Source organism: Emydura macquarii, unplaced genomic scaffold (genome assembly GCF_026122565.2).
Source record: "Emydura macquarii macquarii isolate MOO-44397 ecotype Brisbane River unplaced genomic scaffold, CSIRO-AGI_Emac_v2 contig_3042, whole genome shotgun sequence".
NCBI classification, from domain to species: Eukaryota; Metazoa; Chordata; order Testudines; family Chelidae; genus Emydura; species Emydura macquarii.
Window position 1 is genome coordinate 177,166 of NW_027133179.1, and position 19,109 is coordinate 196,274.

At 48.3% G+C, this 19,109-nt stretch overlaps 1 protein-coding gene across 3 annotated transcripts in view; it reads right to left on the reverse strand.

Annotated features, from left to right (window-relative positions):
* Positions 1–19,109, reverse strand: part of WDR59 (WD repeat domain 59) — a 68,891-nt gene that overhangs the window by 4,545 nt on the left and 45,237 nt on the right. For 2 of the 3 annotated variants that reach the window (XM_067530139.1, XM_067530141.1), the window contains 5 exons: positions 7,367–7,500; positions 5,649–5,730; positions 2,949–3,061; positions 1,152–1,299; positions 983–1,055 (listed from right to left, as the gene is read on the reverse strand). In XM_067530139.1, coding sequence (XP_067386240.1) covers positions 983–1,055; positions 1,152–1,299; positions 2,949–3,061; positions 5,649–5,730; positions 7,367–7,500 — 550 coding nt within the window. The remainder of the gene's footprint in view (positions 1–982; positions 1,056–1,151; positions 1,300–2,948; positions 3,062–5,648; positions 5,731–7,366; positions 7,501–19,109) is intronic. The other variant, XM_067530140.1, reaches the window with a different exon arrangement.

Genomic DNA, 19,109 nt, shown 5'->3' on the forward strand with positions numbered 1-19,109 from the left:
ATGTCACTAGTAAGAGCTGCCACCAACACTCCAGCCTTTCCGACTGCCGCTGCTCAAGCTAGGCCATCAAAAAGTCAAAAAGCGAGCGCGCACCTCTGCCACAACTCTGGAGTAGAGAGAAAACAGCAAGTCCCTGGCAAAAGCCCCTCCCAAAAAATAGCAGAAGTGTTCTAACTGGCAACGACTGTGGGCTGTGTTGCAGAGTGACTGGCCTCATACCGGACAAGTGCTATGGCAGCAATGATCCTACATCTCCCCAAGTGACCAGCACAGCGACAAGGCAGTGGCACCTGGAGTATCTGCCAAGCCAGGAAAGGAGCAAAATATCACTGGCCACGACCACACAAATACCCGGGAAAATAGAAGGGATGTGACTGGCATTTGGAAGCAAGTCTGCAAGAGCTGACCGGAGCTTGGGGGAGACTTGCTCTGTTAGACAAAGCAAGCTGCCTTGGGTCCTTGTTGTCCAAGATCAGAGGGACACGTTCTGTCTGCTTCAGTCATCATCACTAGTAGGCGCATCCTGAGTGGCCTGTCCCACCACCCATCTTCTATGGGGGGAGAGAGCCATAGAGGCAGCTGGTTCGGGCTCGGGTGTGATCTCCCACCCTGTGGGTTGATGGTGAACAGGAGTCCTCGTGCACATGACCATCAGGGTGAAGTTCACAAGGAGACTTGTTCCACCAGTGCAGAGTTTGACAGGAAACATGATGGAAGGATGGACGAGTCGGCAGACACATGAACATTAAACCACTAACATGGGCAGATGGCACTTGGGGTCATGCTCATTTCCAGCCAGGAGTTCACAGCAGGTACCTGGACCCACCAACAAAACCACATAAGCTTGCTCTTTGCATCTCAGATCTGCAACTACCTGCAATTCTTTATCAGCACCACCGCCACAGATAGCCATTTAATGCCTAGGCTACTCATGGGAGTCAAGTCATTTCCTCTATCTGTCTGCTCCTCTACTTCGCCATACCTATGTTCCAGCCTCCAGTGTTGAGTCCAGGATCTGACATGCTGGAACAGGAGCCTGAAGATGTAAAGCTGGGCTGTTGGGTGGAAACAAGAGGGACTTATGTCACTCACGAACACAAGCTATTCCAGACTTCCAAGAAAAGCAGTTGGAAAGAAATGGCTGTGCATACATATCGGCTGTGGGAGCCCATGTTGGAGGAGCGCTGAGGAAAAGGTCCCGAGGAACTCAGGCCTCCCTGCAGCCTGGACTGGGCCTCAAACACGCTGCAGAGCATGGCCAGCGTCTGCACATCATGGAGCTGACAGTAATGAGCCAGCCTGAGAGAGGAGGAAAAGGGAGAGCGCGTGAGAAGAGGCAGAGATCACCAGCAAAAGGACACACTCTCAGCAGATCAGGGGAACCTTATGGAACCAGCTTCAAGCCCTGCTGCTTACAGGACATACTTGGAGTCAGGAGGGGAGGGGACATACTGTCCTTTTAATTACTTTAAAAATAAACAGATAAAAGAGCTTCCAGTTTGATAGACACGGCCTAATTCTCAGGAGACAGTGCCTCTCTGCCTAATCCTTGACTGCCGGTGGTATTTCTTAAGGACCCAATCAGCACTGGGCATGCCCAAGGACCCTGGGCTTCGCACAGCTCCTAGGAGGAGATCTGCAGAAGCTATTTTAAATTGAACCATGAGACTTGGTGGCTGATCTTTTTGGTTTTTAATGATATTTTTGTGAAGATACTCAGAATCCTCAGAGCCCCAGAGGAACAATGGGGATGTGAGACCAAAGTTGTATTCCTAAAGAGATTGAGTTGGTAGGAGGGTTGGGGAGGGATTTAATACAGGGCAGGCTGCAACACTGGCAGGAGACTGGTCTTTCTGGAAACGGAAAATCTAAAGTGTGCCCTCTGCGCGCCTCAAGAAGGAGATTTAACGGTTGATGAATGGAGGCTGGGGGCGGATTTTAATCTATTTTGACATACGGAAATTGTGCCATGTCCTATGAATATACTGGTACCAGAGACAGAGACAGCAGATTTAGCCACTGTCAAGAGGCCAAATTAGGTGAATTACTGTGGACAACTGTTCATGGCTAGGCAGACAGCGAATTAAGATCTCTGCTTATTATAATTTGACTGATGTAGTTACATCCCCCTTCCCTTCTCCCTCCTCTCCTTTGCCTCATCCACTTATTGGGTCATGTGATAATGGAGATTGCCAACTCTTTGGGGCAGGGACTCTCTTTGTATTGTGTCTGTACAGTGCCTAGCACAGCGGGGCCCTGCTCTTTGATTGGCATCCACAGGCACTGCTGCAAGACAAACAGAAGCTTCTCCCAGCCAAACACAAGAGCAGCATCAACAAAGAGAGTTCTTTCTCTCCACCTTCTCGGTGAAGGGCGGGCACAGGTTGGAGACTGGCACTGGTTGGAGGGTGGCTATAGGTATGGACCGTGCCTTCTTCCCATGCTTGCCTCATGCCAGGGGAGAAGCAGGCAAGTGCTAGAGCTCATCAGGCCTTCCCAGAGCCACTGGACCCAGATGTCTTGATGCAGCAACTTACTGTGCCAAACACATCACAGCAGAGCAAGAGAAGCTCATCTTAGCCAAGCCAAAGGGCATGTGGCCATTTAAGAGTGCCAGGGCTGCCTCCTATCTCCAATAAACAGATTTGTGGCTTCCCTCCTTTGTGCTATGAAGGTGCATCTCATGATGGAGATGGAGCATGTCTCCCCATGTCCCTATTACAGGTGAGGGCTGTCACAGGAAGCGCTAGAGAACTCCACAACCGGAGGCTATGCACTGGTTATCCCTGCATCAGCTTTTACACAGGATCTCCTAGCTCAAAGCCGCTGGGATTAGCAAGCAGCTCCTCTCAGCTAAATCTGAAACAAGATCTGAAACAACTTTTAGCTGTGAACAGCTCTGCTTCAGAGAACACCCCTGCCCCTGCTTTTAGCTTTCAGAGACCTACAGGGACTCTAGGAGCTGTCGTCCAAACGGATGTTGGGCCCAGGGCATCTCCAAATCTGGGTCAGACTTCGGTCCGAGGCAGAGATCAGTGGCTACCGTGGCCAGTGACCAGACCTGGCCAGAGAAAAGAGAAACAGCATCAGAGACAGACATGCATGTACACGGAGGGCTCTGACCCCACACTGCAGTTAAGCATGCAAGGTTCAATAATAGCAGAACATTTTCTGAGCAGGTACAGCTGATTTGCTAGAGGCCCCAGAATCAGCCAAACCCTTATGCTTGGGCTCCATAATAATGGAGAATCAGTCAGTCATGGCAACCAGTTAGCTACCTCTTAGCTGCAAGAAAGCAGCATTAGCTGTTGGGGAGGGATTGCCACTGCCAGACCAGACCAGACCAAATCTGGAGTCAGTCCGTGCATTAGCCTGTCTGACAGCAGCCAGCACCAGATGCTTCAGTGCAATGTGCAAGAAGCTTCCTGGGGACAATTCTGGAAGAAATCTGCTAATAGGAGTTGCCTCTTAATACTCCCCCACCCCATTCTGAGGTTGGCTTACACCATGAGGTAGGAGGTTTCCTTTATTAATAGTCTAATCCTTTTTTTAAATCTAATGATGCTCCTGACCTCTGTGACAGTCAGTGGGATCCACAGGTGAACTATAAAATGTCAACTTACGTCCTCTGATCAGTTTGAAATTTGCTGCCTTTCAATTTCATTGAACGCCTCTTGTGCTTGTGTTATGAGTGAGAAGCACCTGATTTGCCATCTGTAAACCTATTCCCTTCATTATTCTGTATGCCTTTAAGCACACTGCCTCTGATTCGTCTTCCTCCTAAACTAAACAGGCCCAGACTTTTCAATCTCTCTTCACATAGACCGTGCGCTAGGACTCAAGCATTCTTCTCGCCAGTCTTTAACCCCTCGCTAAGTTTTCTGCTATATCCCTTTGAGGTGGGGTGACCACAACTGAACACAGTATTCTAGGTCAGGATGAACCATTGAACTGTAGAATGGCATGGAAAAGGAGGGAGTTGGTAGAAGGGCAGTGGAAGCTAAGAGAAAGGACAGAAGAGCTGAGAACACAGGAGACGGAAGGTAGAGAGGACACAGACTGCAAAGAAACGCAGCCAGGGAATTTCAGGAATGTAGCAGTTCTGTGAGCTGGGGAGACTGGAAAGGAGGGGAACTAAAGTACAGATGCGAAGCAGGCCTGAGCGAAGGAGCAGACCACGGGGCGATGGCAAAGCTGGGTAATCCGTACAAAGCAGGGCTCATCAGAAGTAGTAGGGGAATTCCTGTCATGCAGCAGCTCAGGGCTCAGAACAGGACGTTTCTGTAAAGCTGCAATGCAGTGGGGGAATGAAATGGAAGAGCGGTGTAAGCCAGCGGCTCTCAACCTTCCCAGACTGCTGGACCCCTTGCAGGAGCCTTATTTGTCTTGCGCTCCCCCAAGTTTCACCTTGCTTAAAAACTACTTGCTTACAAAAATCAGACACAGCACATTGTTACTGAAAAATTGCCGACTTTCTCATTCTTACCATATAATTATAAAATAAATCAATTGGAATATAACTACTCTACTTGCATTTCTGAGTATAGTCTAAAGAGCAGCATAAACAAGTCATTGTATGAAACTGCAGTTTGCACTGACTTCGCTGGCACTTTTTATGTAGCCTGTTGTAAAACTAGGCAAATATCTAGATGAGTTGATGTGCCCCTCGGAAGACCTGTGTGTACCCCCTGGGGTATGACCTATGCTTACCCCTGGCTGAGAATCACCAGCGTAAGGACTGCAGCAATCAGCCGGTAAGCCCTTCTAGGAATTAGCCTTTCCTCTGACGTGTTGTTGGATCCTTTTAATATTTACATCATGCCAATCAGAAAATGTTTGTTGTTTATATTAAAGGAACACAGGCCTTTTTAGGCCAATGTTTAGGTTAAAACATTTTTTAAAAAAGCTTGAAATGAATCAGAACATTTGTCTGACTTTAAAGAGAATCAAATGACAGCTGTTTAAAGGTGTAGCACTTTGCTGTAGGGTTTGCAACGCAAATATCAGACCATGTAACATGGAGTACAGACAAAGTGAAACTGAAACTAGTCCATTTTCATTGGCCCAGTGGAATCCAATGCAAAGGAAGCAGTGTGATGGAGAAAAGGAAAGCCTGAATACACTAAACAGTATTAGATTGTAAAATCTTTGGGGCAGAGGCTGCCCTGCCTTTTGTATTCAGTACCAGCACAGCTCATACATAATCATACCTATTATGAGCTCCTCAAGTAGAAGAAAAAGAGTATCTCTTGTCAAAATGCTTACAGTGACTTCAGTGATCCTGATGCATGGCCCTCCAGTCACTAACAAAGTAGCACGTCTTGTTTCTAGCTTGGCCTATGAGAAATTCTCAGAGCACCTAATCACCGCAGCCGGTTTGGCAAAGGGTGTGAGACAAACCACTTGCTGGCCTGGCCAGGGATTTCTCAATGAGATCTCACAAAGCGTCAGGGCTGTAGGCAGCACTTCTGCCCCAATGACCACAGAGGACTCGTTTTAACCCTTCCAGGAAAACTGAAGATGGTGTCTCTGCCCCAGCCATACCCTTGAAATCCAGGGTAACGACATGAGAACAAGGCGAGTATAACGTGCTCCCTAAGGCATCCCATTCAGCTGCTAAGCTGGAGACAAAAGGGCAAGCCCAATACCTGTACGAGATCCCTACGTCCAACTGCCAGGGCTGAGGAGGCATTCTTCTGGCAGGTCTCCTGAATGTTATTCACATTCAGTCTGAAAAAGAAAGAGAAGGCTCAGCTCTTACTGACACGCTATTTACCAAGGGGGGTTGGCTATGGTTCACGACCACTGGGACAGAACTCCCTAATCACACAGCAGGGTCAGACCAATCAGAATTTCCTCCTCTGTCAATAAGAGACACCCGACTGCAAGCCATCCAGCCGCCCTAGCAGACTGTCCACTGCACAATGGTCAGTTCCCATCCAACGGCAAAGAGCAGGATCTGCTCTGACAGCCGTCCTGAGATGGCCCACCACCAAAGAGTTATTACCATGGGGACGTACTGCTGCCATTTGGATCTGAGATCTGTTCTTGTACCCAGAAGCTGACAGGCATCTAGGGCTGCCCCATTTTCAAATTATTGTTACCATTCAATCCGCCAGTCAGCTCTCTTTAGTAACTAGCTCTAGGCTCGGAGGGAGAATCCCTCTGAAATGATTGCCAGGGGGAGGGAGGGGGTTTCAACGTGTTCTTGGGTGCGACGGAGTAGCCTCCAGCAGCACTGAGGGATGGAGGCCGTACATGGACCTCACAGCTACTTGGCAGATCTCCCACATGCTGGCAGCAACACAGTTTAGAAACTCCCCCAAACACTCCATGATTTTCTCTTTCATCTGCTTCCATTCCTTATCAGGGGGCACTGGGGGAAAGGCTGCGTAAGAGCTTACAAGCAAAGGGAATAAAAAGAGCCCCGTCGCCTTGAGAGGAAAATTTCAGCATCTCTCTTTAAAGACAACCCGCAAACATGAGAAAATTGGTCAGTGGCTGGGTTGTTTTGCTTCTTTATGATGGATAGAAAAGGCAGGGAAAGGTTTACATGATTTTTTTCTTTCTTAAGAAACACATGATCTTCAGGGACTGTCTCGCCTTGAAGGCCTTCTGATGAGCAGAAGATCAGCAGGAATGACAATATCACGAGAATGTAAGTGAAAGGCGAGCAATTGAAAGAAGAGACTGCCCATCAGTTTTTTCTTTGCTTTAGAACTTCAGTGATTAATTAGAGCGTTGGAGAAAGGATGTCTTTAATAAAGATTCAGCACCTCCATTCTTCTTCTTAAGAGGAGCGAGCTCATTATACAGATGCACTAAGAATACACAGCCCTGAAATTTAATATGCATGCACAAACACAAAGTTGAAAACACCTTTTTGAAACACAGAGAGGAGAAGCATGTGTGTATGCTTGCATACTTATCTCTATACATAAATACAGACTTCCGGGCCTCACATCCATTGTAAAGAAGCAAAAAGGGACAAAAGTCCATTCCAAAAAAAAAAAAAAAACCTTTGGAGTTGTCCCCCTCTGAAAAGGGACCATGCACACAATGCTGGTTTCAGATGATGACGTCCTCCAATACAATCTTCAGCTGCAAGGGCTGTAGCTGATGTTTAAAACCAAATGCATTCCCACCTATTTCCTTCATCACGCAGCCCTTCCAGAAGTGTTTGGCAAAAAAGCCAGCTCTCCTGGGCAGACAGGGAGTGACGCAGAGGTGGAAACATGGGGTGGAGGACAGATGCTCAATGGAATGAGATGCCAATTGATTTCGACACTGCAGAGCGCAGCGGTGGCATTGAGGCCCACTTGGATTCAGGGCTGGAGAGAGAGGGCCGGCCGGCCGGAGTACTCACATGTACTGCTCCCCCAGCAATTTGTGCACCGGAAGAAGGCAGGAGATATCCTGGATAATGACTTTGCCAGCAGCTTTAATGGGTCGGTTGTTGGCATCTGTCCCCTCTCGCTTGCTTTTCCATCTCCTTGATTTCTGCAGAACAGACAGCAACAAGTTACGGGGGTGGGAGGGGGGGAGGAGGACAGCAGCCGTACCAGGACAAGAACAATGCATTAGCATCAGGAGCAACGCAAGCAGCACCCACACTTGCCTTCAGAAGGCTGGGTGTTACCCCAGAAGAACATGAATAATGACATGCTCGGGAGAACAAGCGTCTCCATCTCTGGGAAGAGAAAGGCAGGCCAAGTCAGCAAGCTTAAGGGAAACCACACTCGAGGGATTTTACAAATTCTGTGGGGGTAGCTGGTAGGAACAAATCAATCCCCAGCAAGCCAATGAATATCTTTATTCCGGGTCTGGCCCCATGAGCCCCCTGCACACAGGACCACTACTGACTTCAGCAAGGGCTCTGAGCAGAGGTTTATGGGAGGAAGTCCTGTATTTGCCACTAGCATCAGACTGACATGCCATGTTGTCCCTTCTGCCTAGTTCCAAGGGGTCCTTTGTGTGTCTTTGTCTAGGACCAGGCTGGGGCGGGATTGGATTCCACTGCCTCCTTGTCTACAGCATCCCCAGCACGTGTGTCTGAGAACAGGAAGAGCTGGCTGGTGGCACCCTTCCATCAGAGGAGCCCAGGATTTTCCTGCAGCAATCGGCAGTCACCACTCTCAAAAACGGCTAATTTCCCGCTGTATCAGATGGGAGGGATTGAGGTGAGAGACAGAGAGGAAGCCAAGCACTTCCCAATATGGCCACGGACTTTTCACCTTTATGCCAAGATGCATAAAACTACTTAGGCCACGTCAGTTCTTTTAGACGGCCAGTTTTCTGGCCTCTTCCAGCTGCTCAGTTCGTCTGCCCACCACCGGGGAGGGGAGAGGGCGCATGCAGGGGCACGGCCAGCTGAAGGGACTGGAGCGATGTCTCGCGGGAGGCACTGGCTGCCACACAGGGCTAAGATGAACAAAGGACCGCCTGTGATGCTCTTGTATCGTGTGCCTCTGCTTCCTGGCAAATCCATGATTGGCAACGGGTCTCCCCGTGAGCTGGGTGAATTAGCAAGGGTCTGCGGCATGCAGTGACTGCACAGGAACAGACTGGGCAGGCTTAACAATTACACATACAGGCACATGAATTTTAAAGATCACTGAAAATTAAATTCCTCCCTTACTGACATTGCGAGGCTCAGGCCTTCAGGTTTCACTGTGCCACCACTGGCACCCGTCACACAGACCTGCCAAGCACTGCACGTTCCTCATCCAGGTTAGCCAGCACAGGCCTGGCCTTGAGGTCTGGCAGGTAAGTGAAGGAGGGACCAGTTTTAAGGTCTTAGGAGCACAAATCCCATTGCCTTTCAATGAGACTGACTTTCAGTGGGATGTGCATCCTGTCATGTCGATGCTTCTCCAAGCCCCGCCCGCTACGCTACAGCCTGCACATGTCTGATCTGATATTCAGAGGCGCCGAGCATTTACATCAAAGGGAACTGTGGCTGCTACTCAGCACCTCTGAAAATCCAGCTACCCAAGCTGTGCCCTCATGTACAGCTGTGCAAGCCCCAAGGAACCAGGGCAGAAGCTGGAAGATTCAGCAGCTTTGTTCCTAAAAGCATCGGAATTGATCTGTAACTCGGAGCAGGCATGGGCCAGTGTCCTCTGTGACACACAGGGTTTCCCTTCAGGCCGCTAGATCAGACACTGCTTCCATCAGCGTTAAAGGGAAAACACCCGTCCACTGCCCAGGAGCAGGGTCAGATCTGTTTGGAGCAGTGGTTCCCAACCTTTTTGGCTCGAGGGCCACAGATATTTTTACAACCCTGAAGGGCCACCAGTCTCTGCCAGCAGCCCCCACAACCCCACTGCAGCCAGAGGGAAGGAGACCTTGCTGATCTCCCGTCCCGCTGGCTGCAGCAGGGAAACCGCACGCCTCCTGTAGCCCTGTGTGTTCCACCTGGGGCCCTAGGCAGTGGCTCCCTTCTACAGCCAGGGGGACAGGAGATCAGTGCTCCCCTCCCTCTGCACCTAGGGACACAGGCAGAGTGCTTTTGCTCTCTGCTACAGCCAGGGGAAGGGGAGCAGAGGGCCACTTTGAAAGATCCTGTGGGCCACGGGTTGGGAACCACTGGTTTGGAGGATACCCACAGAAGTATCAACGTTTTACAGCATGTAGCTGTTGGGGAGGGGGGAGGGGAAACCAAGAATGTGCTTCGCGCTAGAGCATGCTGTGCCCAGCGAGAGTGGCAGGCGCAGTCTGTGCTGCTTCCCCACTCTGTGCCCCACATGGCATTGGCTAGGGAACGCCTTTCATTGGGGTCAGAAGGGAGAAAACATTTGAAGCCAGGTTTGCAGACGTAGGGCCACATTCCCTGCAGGGGTAATGCCACTGCATTCAGCGGAGGGAGGGCAGCAGAGATTCTGGCCCAGGAAGTCTTCTGGAGAGCCATGTTGGCCTGGCCCACAGGTGAGAGGATTCTGTCTGCTCCTCAGCCTCACAGATGGTCAATTCCCTCAGACTGAGGCATGCTGGGTCCCTCTGAAACACGCACCTTGCCCTTTGAAAGCAGATTCAAACACCTCCTGCCTTTAGGGGGGCATTTTGGAGACTTGGATCATGTACAAAACACAGCATTTTCCACAAGTAAACGAGTCACTTTTTTGGGGGTGGGAGGGAGCATGAGGATGGAAGAATGAATGGGGTGTTCCACGGATGAATCATTTACACAGCTAGGCATCAGCAGGGCACCAGGCAAAACAATGAAGACATGAACTGTGCCAGAGCCTCTTGATCACGGAGACTTGCAATAAAAACTTCCCACTTCCCTTGGACCAGAGCTGCCTCTATACTCACAAAATTTGGACCCATCCTTGTTCACTGACCTAGCTCCCCTAGTAGAGTTCGATGACATGGTGGTTGCAAATACCCACCCCCTGCCTACGCTATAGCGTCTACCACCGCCACCAGCCCCGGAGCTGCACCTGTGGAGAGCCACACGGCCACATTTTTATAAATAAGTACAATTACAAGTCCTGTTTGCTTCAACCAGCCAATGGCAGTAGCTGCTGGACAGAAAGCCAACGAATCAGCAGGAGACGTCGGCCTTGGCCACACAGGACCCATAACAGCCGTCACCTGTAAGACGGAGGTAAAAGACCATGGAGACAGCAAAATCCTAGGGGATGTTCCACCTTGATCCAAACGATTTCTGGTAAAGTGCGAGAGTAGCCTGGGCACTTTTGAGGCAGGGCTACCCAGAGTCCGTGTTTGGGTTTGTCGTTCCACAGGGGCTTGGGGAAAAAGACACACAAGGCTCCATCTCCGCTTTTGCTCAGCTTTTTCCCAGAGAGAATTTTCCTCTGTGATTTAAATTAAGATACCTCTCTGTTCACTGCATTAGGGAGGAATAAGAAATACGCTTCTCCCTGCAGGCTCTGCCATAGGCTGATGGTGCCCTGCCTTCTTTGTGACAAACCAGCCTGTAATTGGCAGCTCAGGTTGAATGGGCTGGGAACATAATGGGCGGAGCTCAAACATCAATTAATGATCCTGCCCACATTGCACTTGAAGCAGGAGGTGGAAAATGTAGGTGGAAAGTGTTCTGGCCCCAAGTTCTCCAGCTCTACCTTTGTGCAATCTAGAAGCCAAGCCAGTGGAACTGCATTTACCCTGCTGCTTCAAGAGTCAGAGGCGGGAGAGAAAGAAAATAGCCACCGTGACAGCAAATTAAGATTCTTCAGCTCCTCTGAGCATTGGCGGGAAGGAACGAAGAGCGTTCATGACAGCATTCATGGTAGTGGAGAACACAACACTGAATAATGAATAAACCACTCGCCTGCACCACCAGCCCCACGGGCGTCATTTGCTGCAATCTGAGGTGATAATGATGGCAGTCAATGGGTTAGATGTGGAGACAGCCCAAGAATAAGCCACCAACTGCTTGTGGCAACCACAATTATCACTGCATTATCAGTAGAGTGGGTTATAAAATACTGCCTGCTCCTCTGGGAACAGGTACTCTTAGCTGCTGTGTCTTTGCCAGGCTTCTGCTGACGCAGCCAGTGCCTCAGCCCGTGAAATGCAGAACGCATCTTTCATAGGGGCACGGGAGGGATATCGAGGTTTCAGGGCTGATTTTTAATGGGGTGGAGGGATAGAGAGAGGGGGAATGCAGACAACGACAAGGATTAAGTTAAATTCACCCAGCTCCAGATCAGGTTCAAGCTGCTTCTCGTGAAACCCATAATTTGTTTGTTCTCACTGAAAAGTTCTTCTCCTTGTACTTTGAAAAACAAACCCCAGTCGATTCCAATTACAGGCGTCCAAAACCTGCTCAGCCACCAAGCGGCCAGGAGTTTTTAGAACAAGCTTCTCTTCAACAACATTAAGATTTGCTAATTACGACTGCCCCAGCAGCCAGTCCCAGCCGCTTCTAAGAAAGGTGCAAGAAATCCCAAGTGGGCAATTATGGAAGAACCTGCCCATTCCGGGACTGTTTCTTCCTGACCCCCATCCTTTAGTGGCTTGTTCCTACCCTGAAGCAGCAGGGTTTGTTGCTATTCTAATATAATTGATGGACCGTCTCATTATCCTAATAAGGGTCTAATTGTTCTCTGAATCCCACAAAGCTCTCGGTTTCAGTAATAACTGGAGGGTCACATGATAGTTATGTTTTGCATAAAAGCATTTTCTTTGATCAGTTTTACATTTGCTTATGTGGTTTCATTGACCGTCCCCAGCTCTTTGTTATCAAACAATGTCATTTACTTTCTCCCTACTGGGCATTGTTTTGTATCCCTCTATCATGCTTCCTCCTGTCATAAAACTAAAAACAGTTCCATCTTTTGAGGTTCTCTTTATAAGGAATTCTACACATAGCTCTAATTATTTTAGCTGCCTGTCTTCAAAACCCCCTTCGATTTCTTCGGTTTCTTTTTTGAGGCAGGGTGACTGGTACTGAGCATGGTTTTCCAGGTGAGGACACACTATTAATTTATATACAATTATTACATTAAATCCCCTTCTCATGCCAATACTGGTGCACAGGGCAGAAATGAGTCTCTTCTATTCCCCTCCGTCATTGTCTGCTGTGTGGTGTTAGGATGGACTGATCCGCTCTCCCTGTTGAGAGTTTGTCTTAAGGTTTCTCTTGGGCGCCCTCATTTCCTCACACCGGTTGGTTTCCACCACTTGACAGCTTCACATGGGAGTCTGTCTCTTGGCGACCAAAGTACATGCCCCAAATACATCCAGCGCTTTCTTCTGATGCTAGTGGAAACAAGCTGCTGGTTAGTAATTTCTCAGCTCTCTCCGAGGGGGTTGAATTCTTTCCAACCAATGCCCAGAATGTTTCATAGACACTTATTTTTGAAGGTATCTAGTTTTCTGTTGATCATTTTGGTAGATTTAGTCGATTGATTTATATAACGCCTTTATACTATGGATAGTGTTAGTCTTTGTGCATCCTGATAGTGTGACTGGTGCAAACTGAGCAGAGATTTCCATTGCATCGTCCTCAGCGATGCCCAGTATATTTTGCTCAGCACTCCTCAGCTCACAGGTTTACTTTCACTGTGCATTACTTTGCTTCTCTCCTCTTCTTTCCATCTGTCGTTGTGTGCTGCCCATTCACCTAGCTTGCTTAGGTCCCTCTGTAGTTCCTCACTCAAATTAGGTTCCTCTTCTCCAGTCCTGATCATCTAAACAACATTGGGTTAGCCACACATTTTGACACCTCATTACTCACTCCCTTTTCCAGAGCACTGATAAATACCTTGGATACTGGCCCGAGGATAGAATTATGGAGCATCTCACTTACATTTTTGCCATGTTGAAATCTGGCCATTTCTCCCAACTCAACTTCCTGTCTTAGTTGCCGATGCTTGATGCAGCTTTATTTCTCACCCGATCAGTGCTTAGGTTTCCTCAATAGCGTCTTGCGAAGGACTCTGTCAAAGGCTTTTTGGAAGTCCAAATAAATTATGTCTGTCTGTTCTCTTTCAGCCACTATTTTGTTGACACATTCATAGAGTTGTAGTAGATTACAGGGGCACAATTTTCCTTTACAAAAGCCGTGCTGGTCTGTCCTATCATATCACCTTTCTCTAGGTGTTTCATAATTCTATTTTTAATTATAGCTCAACCATGTACCTGGTACTGAACTATCAATTACTGCTCTGTAATTCCCAGGAGAATCCCAACTGCCTTTTTAAAGGTAGGACTGAAGGGTAGCAGATCTACTTCATTAGAAACCAGTAGCTGATTATAAGGAAAGTGCAGATTTTTGTCAGCAGCTCAACAACTTCATTTTTAAGAGATTTTTTCTTCCAAAATGCTTAGATGACGCTACGCAGTCTGGGAGACTTGCTACTCTTTAGCAATTGGTTCCAGCGTCCTTCTGAAATCTCCATCCGTGGAGAAGGTCTGGGACAGATGGGATTCCATCCTCCACAGTTGCTTAGATTGACTGCTGGGGTCTGTGGAAGACTGTTACCAACAACCAGCCCGTGGGCAGTCGGGCCTGATAGTCATTGCAGTGTTCAGGATCCAGAGGCCAACGGGGACGTCCGGAGCTCGGAGCCAGGTGTCGGAGCTGGAAGCTGGAGCCAGGGTCAGACAGAAAACGGACGCATCAGTGCTGAGTCTCCCTAGCCTAGAGTCGGAGCCAGAGCTGTCAGGCACCAGGGCGATAGGGTTCAGGGACTGAAGCAAGGAGCCGGAAACAGGGCAGAGTCAAAGTCAGGGCCCTGGGGATGAGGCCAGAGTCAGGTAGCAGATGTCAGGTCTGTAACAGCAGCAAGCCAGGATCCACTCTTTTGCACAGACAACTTTCTGTGTCTCTTTCTAGCTTAAATAGCGTACTCCGGAGCAGCTCTCGGCCCGTCCCTCTGGGCAGTACCTTTAGGGGAATGGAAAGTCTTAGGGCTCCCAATTCTCCAGTCACTAGTAGAGCTGTCAGCTGGTGATGTGGGTGCAGCAATGGCTGGAGAGGCCCCGGGCGGACTCGCGGAGCCCTCACACAAGTGCAAAGGTATCACTTAGCTTTTTTGCAATGTTCTTTGCCTCCTTAATTGCTCCCTCTACTCCTCAGAAGTCATCCTTTTCTACCACTTTATTAGCCTCTCTGATCTCCCTCAACAGCCTGTTCCTGATCAGGAGGCTGGGTAGGACAAGCCCACTATTATACTCTTAGGATCTGTGCCCCTACAGCTGCTGTGGCCCACTCAGAAGTGTTCCCACGTTTGATTCCCTGGAATCTTTTAGGGACAGTGTATAGTGCAACTCCCCTACCCCATGACCCAGTCTCCCCGCTTCCTGGCACTGGTTCTAATAACACAACAGGCTGTTCAGGTTACTCTAGGTCAGGCAAGGAGTGTTTTATTCTTGGGCAGAAGACAGGATTAGGGAAGGAGAGCATTAGCACAGCGCACAGTACCGGGAAGTCGTTAACTGCTTGTATGGACCAACGTCGCCGGGCAGAGCGAGGAGACATCTGCGCGTGAAAACGTTACACCCCAGAGGAGAAAGGAAGAAAGGCACCGAGAAAATTAAAAGAAAAAAAAAAAAAAAAAGAATAAATAACTAAAATCCCAAAAGGCCCTGACCCGAGGGAGCAAGGGGCATTGTGGCCAGTTGTTTGTCACTCAATGGCATTCCCCAAAGGACCATTTTTAAATCAAGGTCCCACCAGAAACATTTCCCCTTCCCTCTGCACAGGTTTGCTGATCAGCTGCCTGGCGTTAGCCATAGGCACCGCGGCGGGGGGAGACCTGCTGTCTCTGAGCCAGTCACTAGCACCTCTGGAGGATCTCGGTGCACTGCAGACATTAATGTGAGAGGCTTAGCTCAGGAGATAGAGGAATATTTTTGTAGCAGGCGCAAAAGGGGTGAAGTGACTTGCTCAGGGTCACACAGCAAGTCAGTGGCACAAATGAGGACAGAAACAATGTCTCCTGTGTCCCAGCCCCCCCATTTTAACAACTATACAACGCTTCCTGTCTCGGCTGCTGAAAGCACAGAGCTCAGCACCACACTGATCACACGACATTTAACAAAGCTGGCGCCTGCCATGGCCCCAGAACCCACAGTCCATCAAAGTCAATGGGACTGTGCTTGGGTCCAGCTGTGTGTCTTTGCTGGATCAGGACCTCAGTTTGCCTTCAGGGCAGGCCCGGCCTTTTACTACATGCTCAACCAGGACTGGCTGCTATGGAATCACAGGACTGATGGTATGACAATAGGACCCAGAGGCCTCAGATTAAATAGTAGAAAGTTACAACTCTCTATTGACACTAACTGTATTTCTGAAACCCTATTGGCTGGTGGAACATCTACTAGATACCCAACTTTTCCTTCTTCCTGGCTCATAATCCTGAGTCGCTTTTTGAAAGGACAGAGGGGGGATATTAAGGCTCAGTTCAGAGCTGTGTTCCGTTTTCCTTTGGGACTTCTAAGGAGATCTCAGTAACTTGGCTGCTTCTCCAGGAACACTAGAGTATATTTTCTGTCTGGCAATATAGAAGTTTCATTTGTTTGATGGTTCCAGACATGCCTTTGGCAGCAGCTGCATGGATATGGCTTCAGAGGCATTTGCAATTTAAACACCTGGTTATCTTCCTGAAGTAGATCTTCCTGAAGTAGTCACTCTTTTGGTTGAAATTTAACTTGGCTGGTCTCTGCCAGAAGGGGATTTTGTTTTACATTCAGGGTAGATAATCTATTTTTTTTTAAATAAAATCAGATTCTTTAAAACTTAAATTGGATTTTTTTTATTTTGTTGTTTCAGTAATTTTTCTTTTTAAAAATAAACCTTTTTAAAATGAAATTTGAATTTAACACAAAATACGTTAAGGCCTAAACTTGCCATAATCTCTTAGAACATTTAAATAAAAAATAAATATGCTGAATCTATAGAATCATAGAAGATTAGGGTTGGAAGGGACCTCGGGAGATATCTAGTCCAACCCCCTGCTCAAAGCAGGACTAACCTCAGCTAAATCATCTCAGCCAGGGCTTTGTCAAGCCTCAGCTTAAAAACCTCTAAAGATGGAGATTCCACCACCTCCCTAGGTAACTCATCCCGGTGCTTCACCACCGTCCTAGTGAAAAACTTTTTCCTAATATCCAACCTAGACCTCCCCACTGCAACTTGAGACCATTGCTCCTTGTTCTGTCATCTGCCCCCACCGAGAACAGCCTAGCTCCATCCTCCCTGGAACCTCCTTCAGGTAGTTAAAGACTGCTATCAAATCCCCCCTCATTCTTCTCTTTTGCAGACTAAACAAGCCTAGTTCCCTCAGCCTTTCCTCATAAGTCATGTGCTTCAGTCCCCTAATCATTTTTGTTGCCCTCCATCACCCTCTATGAAACACTCAAAAGCTGCTTTTCTATTAAAAGAAAGAACCAGGAGAAAAACATTTAACTTTTGAGGTCAAACTTTATAAATAGGGGTCGTGCTTCTCTTGACCTGCTGCTCACAAACAGGGAAGATTTGGTAGGGGAAGTAGAAGTGGGTGGCAACTTAGGCAGCAGTGACCATGAGATGGTCGAGTTCAGGATCCTGACAAAAGGAAGAAAGGAGAACAGCAGGATACGGACCATGGACTTCAGAAAAGCAGACTTTGACTCCCTCAGGGAGCTGATGGGCAGGATCCCTTGGGAGGCTAATATGAGGGGGAAAGGAATCCAAGAGAGTTGGCTGTATTTTAAAGAGACCTTACTGAGGGCACAGGAGCAAACCATCCCAATGTGCAGATAGAATAGCAAATATGGTAGGCGTCCAGCTTGGCTTAACAAAGATGTCCTTGGCGAACAAACACAAAAAAGAAGCTTACAAGAAGTGGAAGCTTGGTCAGATGACTAGGGAGGATTATAAAAATACTGCTCGAACATGCAGGAATGAAATCAGGAAGGCCAAAGCACAACTGGAGTTGCAGCTAGCAAGGGACGTGAAGGGGAACAAGAAGGGTTTCTACAGGTATGTTGCCAACAAGAGGAAGATTAGGGAACGTGTGGGCCCCTTACAGAATGAGGAAGGCAACCTAGTGACAGAGGATGTGGAGAAAGCTGAGGTACTCAATGCCTTTTTTGCCTCTGTCTTCACAGACAAGATCAGCTCCCAGACTGCTTCACTGGGTGGCACAGAATGGAAAGGAGGCGAACACCCCGCAGTGCTGAAGGAACAGGTCCAAGACTATTTAGAAGGATTGGACATACACAAGTCCATGGGGTCGGATGCAATGCACCCGAGGGTGCTGAGGGAATTGGCTGAAATGATTTCAGAGCCATTAGCTATTATCTTTGAAAGCTCGTGGCAACAGGGGGAGGTCCCTGAGGACTGGAAAAAAGTAAAGATAATGCCCATCTTCAAAAAAGGGAGGAAAGAGGATCCAGGGAACTACAGACCAGTCAGCCTCACTTCAATCCCTGGAAAAATCATGGAGCAGGTCCTTAAGAAATCCATTTTAAGGCACTTGGAAGAGAGGAAGGTGATCAGGAACAGTCAACATGGATTCACCAAGGGAAAGTCATGCCTTACCAACCTGATTGCTTTCTATGATGAGGTGACTGGCTCTGTGGATGTAGGGAAGGCGGTGGATGTGATATACCTTGACTTTAGCAAAGCTTTTGATACTGTCTCTCACAGTATTCTTATCAGCAAGTTAAAGAAGTATGGGTTGGATGAATGGACTATAAAATGGAGAGAGAACTGGCTAGAGCATAGGGCTCAACGAGTAGTCATCAATGGCTCCATGTCTAGCTGGCAACAGGTCACAAGCGGAGTGCCCCAGGGGTCCGTCCTGGGGCTGGTTTTGTTCAACATCTTCATTAATGATCTGGAGGATGGGGTAAATTGCACTCTCAGCAAGTTTGTGGATGACACTAAGCTGGGGGGAATGGTAGATACCCTGGAAGGTAGGGATAGGATACAGAGTGACCTAAACAAACTGGAGGATTGGGCCAAAAGAAATCTAATAAGGTTCAACAAACAAAAGTGCAGAGTCCTCCACTTAGGAACGAAGAATCCCATGCACAGCTATAGACTGGGGATCGATGAACTAGGCAGCAGTTCTGCAGAAAAGGACCTGGGGGTAACAGTGGATAAAAAGCTGGATATGAGTCAGCAGTGTGCCCTGGTTGTCAAGAAGGCTAATAGCATATTGGGCTGCATTAGGAGGGGCATTGCTAGCAGGTCACGCGAAGTGATTATTCCCCTCTATTCGGCATTGGTAAGGCCGCATTTAGAGTATAGTGTCCAGTTTTGGGCCCCCCACTACAAAAAGGATGTAGACAAGTTGGAGAGAGTCCAGCGGAGGGCAACAAAAATGATTAGGGGGCTGGAGCACAGGACTTATGAGGAGAGGCTATGGAAACTGGGCTTGTTTAGTCTGCAAAAGAAAAGAATGAGGGGGGATTTGATAGCAGCCTTTAACTACCTGAAAGGGGGTTCCAGGGAGGATGAGGCTAGGCTGTTCTCGATGGTGGCAGATGACAGAACAAGGAGCAACGGTCTGAAGTTGCAGGGCGGGAGGTCTAGGTTGGACATTAGGAAAATGTTTTTCACTAGGAGGGTGGTGAAGCACTGGAATGGGTTACCTAGGGAGGTGGTGGAATCTCCATCTTTAGAGGTTTTTAAGCTGAGGCTTGAC